Source organism: Prionailurus bengalensis, chromosome D2 (genome assembly GCF_016509475.1).
Source record: "Prionailurus bengalensis isolate Pbe53 chromosome D2, Fcat_Pben_1.1_paternal_pri, whole genome shotgun sequence".
NCBI classification, from domain to species: domain Eukaryota; kingdom Metazoa; phylum Chordata; class Mammalia; order Carnivora; family Felidae; genus Prionailurus; species Prionailurus bengalensis.
This window is the reverse complement of record NC_057351.1, coordinates 38,937,469-38,945,602: the sequence shown is the minus strand read 5'-3', so window position 1 is coordinate 38,945,602 and position 8,134 is coordinate 38,937,469. Positions and strand designations below refer to the sequence as shown.

General features: G+C 58.1%; 1 protein-coding gene across 6 annotated transcripts; it reads right to left on the bottom strand.

Annotated features, from left to right (window-relative positions):
- Positions 1-563: 563 nt before the first annotated feature.
- Positions 564-7,588, bottom strand: PPIF (peptidylprolyl isomerase F). Of its 6 annotated transcripts, none has more exons than XM_043596703.1 (6): positions 7,257-7,588; positions 5,996-6,026; positions 5,377-5,465; positions 3,284-3,380; positions 2,726-2,801; positions 564-1,525 (listed from the first exon to the last, which is right to left on the bottom strand). In XM_043596703.1, the coding sequence occupies exons 1-6, from the start codon at positions 7,440-7,442 to the stop codon at positions 1,390-1,392; spliced, it is 615 nt and encodes a 204-aa protein (XP_043452638.1). In that variant the 5' UTR covers positions 7,443-7,588; the 3' UTR covers positions 564-1,389. The 6 variants fall into 6 exon arrangements, with proteins under 6 accessions (XP_043452638.1, XP_043452639.1, XP_043452635.1 ...); XM_043596704.1 differs by having other exon boundaries at positions 564-1,444; positions 7,257-7,583; XM_043596700.1 differs by having other exon boundaries at positions 2,726-2,886; positions 7,257-7,564.
- Between the last annotated feature and the right edge of the window lie 546 nt (positions 7,589-8,134).

The following is an 8,134-nucleotide window of genomic DNA, read 5'->3' as shown; positions in this document are numbered from 1 at the left end:
GACTGTAGGAACCGAAATAACTCCATCACGCTGCGAACGGAATGTGACTATTCTGTTATCCAGACTGTTCCATCCCTGGCTGTTTGAGTTCTTAATCCTTCTCTCTCACCCCCAATCTGCCATCCCCATGACTTCAGAAACACCTAGAATTCCACATCTAAATGGCAAATCTAGGATGATGAAGTCCACATCTAGCTTTACATTTTCACAGATTCTTCCCTAAGACTTTGACACATGGACGATGTCATCGTGCTGGCGAGAGTGTTTATTACAGCAATGTGCCTGGTGCCACATTACACACTTGACACAGATCGCATCCGACTCTCCCCATTCTGTGAGCCCAGCATCACTGTTACCACGTTATACAGCAGAGAAAAACAGACTCGGGGTCGCCAAGAGGTGGGGCTGGGGTTCGGGGCGACACCAGAGCTCGCAGATAGCCCGTGGGTGCTAAGAGCCCATGTCTGAGCCCATGCCATCTATAAGGATGACGCTGGGACCCTCCGTGGCTGCTGGGGTGATGATAAACGCTGCTTCCTAAAGCCACCAGACACCAGACGATCTTTTATAGAAAATAGGATTTATTTTCACATTTAAAGTGAACACAAATAAAAGCCCCAAAGGTGTATCATATACATCATCAGATTTGTTAAACACAGAAAAATCGAAGCCCTCCAGAAAATACACGTCGACGGTCTTCCCGAGCACCAGGCACGCACACGCCATTTCCACTCTCCCCGACTTCATTGACTAGGCACAGCTCGCAGTGGGTTTGTCCCGGGTTTGTCTGCTTCTCCCCTCACGGACTCTCCTCAGAAACCGCGGCGGCGAACCAACAGGATTCACAGTGGCTGGGATAAAAGGCCTTGGCCGAGGACCCTTTGCAAAAGCCCCGATTACGTTCCAAAGGCCAAGCTCCGGGGTTCTGTGGCTTCCGCCACCAAGTGAGGTCATACCACGGCTTAGAGGGCTGTCACAGCTTCATCTCCAGTCAATCTTGTTAATTAAATTATTCCAATCAGAAGGGGATGTTCAACAGATACAGCGGCCCTTTTGCAGCGGCTGCCTTTCCCCCTCAGTCAAGGAAAAGGCAGAAACCTGTACCCGAAGCTAACCCCTCGGCACCCCCGATGTCCAAGGCACAGGTGAACGTGGGCTGGGGGATCACGGGTAAGGCCTGATGGCATCACGTCTGTGATGGATGGCCAGAAACGGGGTGGCGAGGGAGGGTGGACCCTGGGGCAGCAGTGCGGTGGGCCCCGTGGAGATCGGACATTCCCCACCGCGGCGTTCAACAAGGACAGGCAAGTCTGCTGGAGCCCGAGGCGGCCCCCAGGGGAGCCCAGGCACGTGCAGCTGCCGCCAGCCTCGCGCCCTGGTCATGGCACCTCAGCTCAACTGGCCGCAGTCTGTGATGACGATCTTCTTGGACGTCTTCCCACTCCTGGAACCGAAAGATTCTATTTTCTTCACGACATCCATGCCCTCTTTGACATGGCCAAACACAACATGCTTGCCATCCAACCTGTGAGTTGAGTCAGGTAAGAGCGAGAGGTAGTGCGGTGTCACCCAACATCGCGGTCACTTGGGCAGGCAACTCTGTACCAAAGGCAGCAACTGTGTAGGGAGCCCGCGCTGAGAATCTGGACCCACCCCCTCGAAGCTCCGGTATCAAGCCTTGCTGAGCTCCCCAAAATACACTGGAGGTCTCCCTTCTAGGGCATATGCTCTGCCTCGCACGCCATGTTGCCCTGGGCCACTTAACCTGAATCCTGGTAACTTCACCTATGAAAGGTGAACTATTCTTGTCCGGCACAGGGGGGTAACGGGGTTATCGAACCACTCCCACGAAATGAGAGGTCCGTGTACGGTCACGAGTGGCAAGCTAAGAGCTGGGATAACGAGCCTGGTGAAGATAAGTCCCGAGAGGCTCTTGATTTGAGAGTTCCAAGGATTCAAAAGGGAGCTCGGTCAGTGCCAGCAAGGCCACCGCTGGCTACCCCCCAAGGGCAGTAACGAAGGGGTTTCATGGAAGGAGCAAAGAGTAGGCAAGGCCAGCAGAGACCTGCTCAGCCCGGAAGGACATCTATATCCCTTCCGGCTTGGGGGCTAGAGATAGCTGGTATCCACCCACCACTCAGGTCTCCCTGAAGTCCTAGGAAATGGGCTTTATTAAGTCTTAGCTCCAGGCCAGCTATTGTTCCCTTGACCCTATATGCCTCAGGGCTGGGACACAGGCGGGCTTTGGGCAGAGAAACTTATTAGGTGGTGGGTAATCCAGCAGGGAAGACACCCCTAAAATCCATGGGCATGTGGGCAAGGGGGCTCCAGGGTCCGTTCCAAGCCTGACGTGAAACCGGGAAACAACAGGCTAAACTAAGCAAATAGGCTTCTACCACAGGCCATCTTGAGGCCTGAGAACTTCTGCTGCATTTTCCCAAGCGTGTTTGGTAAAAGTCCTTTTGTGGGTGTGTGCACGACGCATGGAGAAAATCCCAGCTGACAGCAACAATGAAAACCCGATAAAGACACACTTCCAAGAACACCCCAAATTCTCCCTTAGTCCTTCCATGAACTTTATCCTTCTCCCATACAGACACACAGCCCAGGAGAGGCCTACTGTCCCAGGGCACAGTCCGGCCTCACACGACCTTCCCCTCAGAAGCACACAACGCTTCCTCTCGCTGCAAGGCCACCCCCCAGGAGCCAGGAGCAGGGAACTCACCAGTCTGTCTTTATGGTGCAGATGAAGAACTGGGAGCCGTTGGTGTTGGGGCCTGCATTTGCCATGGAGAGGACACCTGCAAAAATAAGCAGGAGTGAGCCGTGCTGCCCCAGGAGGCGGCTCACCGGGGAAGTCATTCGAAAGAGCGGACAGTTCACACCCTGGCGAAGATGTTTAAGTCTGAAGATCCTGGAGCTGGAAGAGCAGAAGCGGGCCCAGAGGGCGACCAGCTCCCCAGGGCCTGTCCACCTATGCTGCCACAGGGAGGAGAGGCGGAGTCAGAACAGGCCTTTCGCAGGCTGCCTCTTGGGTCTCCAACGTGACACGAGGCTGGGTTTTGCTTCTCAAAGAAAGGCTTGTTTTTCAAACTGAGAGCTCAGAATGAAAAAGCTCCAGGAAAACCCAGCACCCCACCCCCGAGTGCTGAAGGCAGGGAGGCGTGTCGCCGGATATGGAGCGAGCAATGGTCGGCCGGCAAACCTCCCAGGCGTGGGAGGCGTGGTGGCGGCTGGTCAAAGCGCAGGGCTTTCCGACTGGGGAACGGCCGCTGCCACTCACCTGGTCCCACGTGCTTCAGTGTGAAGTTCTCATCAGGAAAGCGGCTTCCGTAGATGGACTTTCCCCCGGTGCCATTGTGGTTGGTGAAGTCACCCGCCTGCAAGCACAGGGCACCTTCTGAGCGGCGGCCACCCAGAGCCGGCAGGGGGATGCCGCTGCGGGGTTGGGGGGGAGAGCCCCCGGCGCACCTCGGGCCCACCCAGCCAGAAGCCCCTCAGGCGCAGGGGTCAGAAAAAAAAAAAAAAATCCAAGGATATAAGGAGTAATAAAACGACAAGGAAAGCAAGCAAAAATAAAGCTTAAGTATGTTCTGCCATAACTACCTTGCCTTTCAAATGATTCACTTTTTTTTGTTTTTTTTTTTTTTTACCTGGGCAAGTTTTTATTTTATTTATTTATTTATTTTTTCAATGTTTATTTATTTTTGGGACAGAGAGAGACAGAGCATGAATGGGGGAGGGGCAGAGAGAGAGGGAGACACAGAATCGGAAACAGGCTCCAGGCTCTGAGCCGTCAGCCCAGAGCCCAACGCGGGGCTCGAACTCCCGGACCGCAAGATCGTGACCTGGCTGAAGTCGGATGCTTAACCGACTGCGCCACCCAGGCGCCCCATACCTGGGCAAGTTTTTAAATGATTCTCAAAGGATCTAATGGCCACTCTGAGAGGATTTGTAGGGACACAGAATTTTCTACCCACAACTCTTGGAGGGTAGACAGGGAGGTGGCCAGGGGTCCCCGTTCCCAAGTCCGATCTGTAGGGAGTGGCAGCGGCTGGCACATGCTAGGCCCCGCTCCCTGTCCAGCATCACCCCCTCACCAGGCCCAGCGGTTCCCCTAAGTCCTGGAGACCCAGGACGGGGTCCCCCTAGGACTGGCATCCTTCATCACAGCCTGCCTGAGGCTTCACAGAAGAGCTGCCAGCCCCAGCCCCGGCTCCCTGCCAACATCTCTATCTTCTCGAGATCTGATCCTCAGGTGAGAGGGATAACCTGAGCGGCCTGACCTAAGCATCCACAAACGCCAGCAGAGTGTCCCCAGAGAGGGATGATTCAAAACCCCGGCTTGAGCTTCCGGTGCCCCCAACTCATGCCTCAGAGAGCCTTCCGGCCTTGCAAGTCCCTGCCCCTGCCCGCTGCCATTCAGAGGAAGAGCCCAGCCTGGCTTAGGACCTCCACGTCAGCTCCCGCTTCATCCACAGCCCGCTGCAGGCAGAGCTGGGAAAGCCTCTGCAGCAGAAAGCCACAGGCTTGGCCGGACCTGTCCCCCAGCCACAGCTTCCTTGACCATCCCTGCAGTCGCCACATTGAACACGTCAGCAGACCCAGTCCCAACCCACCGCCACTCGCCACAAGATGATGACAGCCCCAGGTCGGAGTGGAGGGAACCGGGGAGAGAATTCTGGGCTGGAAGGGCTTCAAAGAGGTCATGACATTCATGCCCCTGCCTCTATGGTCTGCTGGCCTCAACACATCAACCCCTGTCTTGGCAGGGTCTGACCGAACAGAGGACCCCTGGGGAGGTTCCTGCTGTCCACACCTGTCCCCAAACCTCTGATACAGCCAATACTGGTATTTTTGAAAAACAGGCGGCACAGGTGACTAATGAACACTCATCTGACCGAGAAAGATGCCCTTCTCCAGAAAGAGAAGCTCCAAGTCCAGACCTGTGTGTTCTTGTCTCTGCTGTCTTCTCCCTCCTCCTCTCCTATGCCGAGTGCTCAAGGGGACACAGTCAGAGACTGTCTGAATACGCTGGTCCTCCAAGGCCTGAAGATCTACCTGCCCCCGTCCCCCATGCATATCCGGACCTCAATGCTGGTTCCCCAACTCCACCCCCAACAGACTCTGCCAGCCAGGCCATCCTGCCTCTTGCCCTGTGGCTCCACTGCCAGGGCAGGGAAGGGCTGTGGCAGCCCAGACAGGCTCTGCTGTGTCAGGGTGAGAAAACAGGCCGACAGAGTCATTCGTCGCTCTCCATTGGGTATCTCCACACACCAGGCAGGTGCTGCCTCATTAATCCTCAAGACCACCCTACGAGGCGACCCATTACCACCCTCCACTCACAAAAGAGGAACTGAGGCAGGGCCACCATACCTGGCACATGAAGGACGGAATCACTCTGTGAAAGGTGGAGCCTTTGTAGCCGAAGCCCTTCTCCCCGGTACACAGGGCTCTGAAGTTCTCTGAGGATTGAAGGAATAGCAGATCAAGAGCCGGGCCTCAACTGCAGGGTCACAGCTCTTTCTAGCCTGTGCCTCTTCAAATCCCCGCTCCTGCCCCAGGAGGTGAGCAGGGTGTGGAAAGACCCCGGGACGCCTGAGTCTGTTCTGGCTGTGTAACCCAGGGCAAATCATCTCCTTCTCGAAGCTCAGTGTCTGAGCCCTGTGACAAGAGCACACGCTCCTGGCAGGGAGTCCCCGGGCCACAGAGCCACTACCCTGTCCCCCTGGCCACCAGGAGGGAGGAAGTTGTCCCAGAGGAAGTTGACCTGTGCCTTCTACTGGTTCTGAGGCTATAGTGGACAGGTGGGCAGGGCTAACACTGAGGCTCAGAGAGGGACAGAAAGCTGGCCCAGGATACACAGCAGCTGAGCCTCCTGTGGAACTCCCATCTGGTCAGAGGTCTCTGTGTCCCAACTTCTCTCACCATCCCACCCACCTGGGCCCCTCCCTCCTCCTAGACCAGACTCAGAAGACCCCCAGCCCCACCTTACCTGCTGTCTTCGGGACGACATCTGCCTTCAGCTGTGGGGAGAGAAGAGGGACAAGAGAAGGTGGTCAGTCCAGAGGCAGGTGACGGAAGGAACCTCCTCTCCACCCATCCCCCACAGTGGCTAAGGAGTCAGAGAGGGCACCATGGGCCACTCCATTCCTTTTGCTCCCAGCCCTCCACAAGAGGCAGCCGAGGCAGCTATCATTTCTGCCAGCTGCTTCCGGAACCCCAACCGGGAGGAAGCAGCCTCCGTTTCCTAATCTATAAGAGCTGACGATGCCATCCTGGCCTACTTCCAGGGGCAGAACTGGCAGAGCTACTGCAGTTGGGCCCCAAGCATCAAAGCCTCAGGCCCAGAGAGGGGCCAACCCAGCCCCTTAGAGAGGCAGGGGGGTGGGACGGTGGGTAAGGGTAGGCTAGAGCCCCATCTAAGACCACCTCTTGCCTCCCAGCCTCAAGAGTCACCCTGGCGCCACCCCATTAAAATAAATGGGAGCAAGGAGGGTGCTCTCCATTTTCCAGATGAGGAAACTGAGGCTTAACGAGGGCCTCTCGGTTCAAAACGGGGTCGGGCTTGAGCTACACCTGAGCTTCCGCTGTTACCTACCCCGCTATTTGTTTCTTTGTGAGTCAGGGGCAGGACAGGAGTGCCACCCTCGGGAGGATGGCGGGGTTGGAACTGGGGTGAAGGGCCCTGGGCACCCTGACCCCGACTTGCAGGAAGGCCATCCTGGGTCAGCCTGGTGGCCTAAGGCCCGCCCCGCACGAGAGGAGGCGGGCCGCCCGGAAACCACCTCGGCTCCCTTCCCGGCGCTCCGCAGGGGGCGAGCCCCACCGAGGGGGCGGGGCAGCGGGCTAGGCGTTAAGCAAGGGCAGCCACGTGAGCACCCGGCCCGCACGCAGCCCGGTCCCGGGAGCACCCCGGCACCCACCTCTGAGCTTCGGATCTGGGAGCTGACCCTGCAAAGTCTCAGGACCTCTCCCCTACCCCAGGACGAGCCAGCAAGGCCCGACTCTCCCAGTCTACCACCTGACCTTGAGCTTTCACCTCCACACGTGTCCCCCCCACTTCCGCCTCCGAGGGGAGACCGGAAGAGACCAATCTGATGCGCCTTGCTAGGGATGGGGAAACTGAGGCCCAGAGCCCGGGTGTAGGGGGCAAGGTCACCCAGCGAGTCAGGCACGGAGCCGGGCCGAAGTCCAGCGCTTTCCGGGACCATCCCGGACGCCCAGTCCGGCGCGGCCCGGCCTGGTGCTCTCACCTCCAGCACCACGCGGCCGAGCGGCTCCCCGTCGGCGCCCACGTCCAGGTACACGAGCGGGTTCCGGGAGGAAGGGGACGGGTCGCCGGCGCCGCTGCAGGCGCGGGCCGCGGGGAGGCGCAGCGGCGCGGAGCGCGGGACCCGGAGCAGGCCGAGCAGGCGGGGGCCGCAGCGTAGAGCCAGCATCGCGGCCGCAGGTCGGGGTGGGAGAGCGGCGGTACCCGCGGAGACTGTAACTGCGACAGTCACGCGCGCCCAGGGGGCCGAGTCAGCCGGGGCCGCCCGCCGCCGCCTTTATCTGCCGGGCCCGCCTCGCGGCCCCGCCCCCACCCGCCCCTCCGGGCCTGTCCGCGGGCGACCCCTGCCGGCCCCAGCGGTCAGCGCAGCCAGTGAGCTGCTCTTAACGCGTCCCCCGCGGTGCCAGAGACCTGAGGGACAGACACGACCCAGCAAAAGGAGGTCGGTTCCATTCTGTAAGAGTTCCAACAGTATGAAAAAAGAGAGAGGGAAAATATGCTGAAACGCGGTTAGCTCCAAAAGATGAGCATCGTGTGTTTCTATTTGAATATAACAAAAGGCTACATTCGCCCTTTGTATAGGCGCCCCTCCACCCACAGACCCTGCAGACAGAGACCAAGAGAGACGGTGGGTGAGAGATAAAGAAGGTGGAGATGAGAGGTGTATTAGAGTGAAAGATGGTAGGAGGACGCAGGCAGAGACACCTCCGGTGGTGACCACAGGCCTCCTGGTCCTAGCCTGGCCCTGTCTCCAGATGCTTCTATACATCGGATCCTCTTCCCATACGACTGGAACTCGAAGGGTCTGGCCAGGTCCCAGCCCTCCACCAGGACTGGGTCTGACTACCGTCCCTTCAACCC

Bases quoted from the DNA above. Each gene is read 5' to 3' on its own strand.
- PPIF (XM_043596699.1), bottom strand. From the start codon at position 7,214: ATGGTCCCGGAAAGCGCTGGACTTCGGCCCGGCTCCGTGCCTGACTCG. The intron at 5,466-5,995 runs GTAAGGTGGGGC...TTCAATCCTCAG, and splicing joins TGTCGTCCCGAAGACAGCAG to AGAACTTCAGAGCCCTGTGT. The intron at 3,381-5,376 runs GTATGGTGGCCC...CTGTGCTTGCAG, and splicing joins TTCCGTCCTTCATGTGCCAG to GCGGGTGACTTCACCAACCA.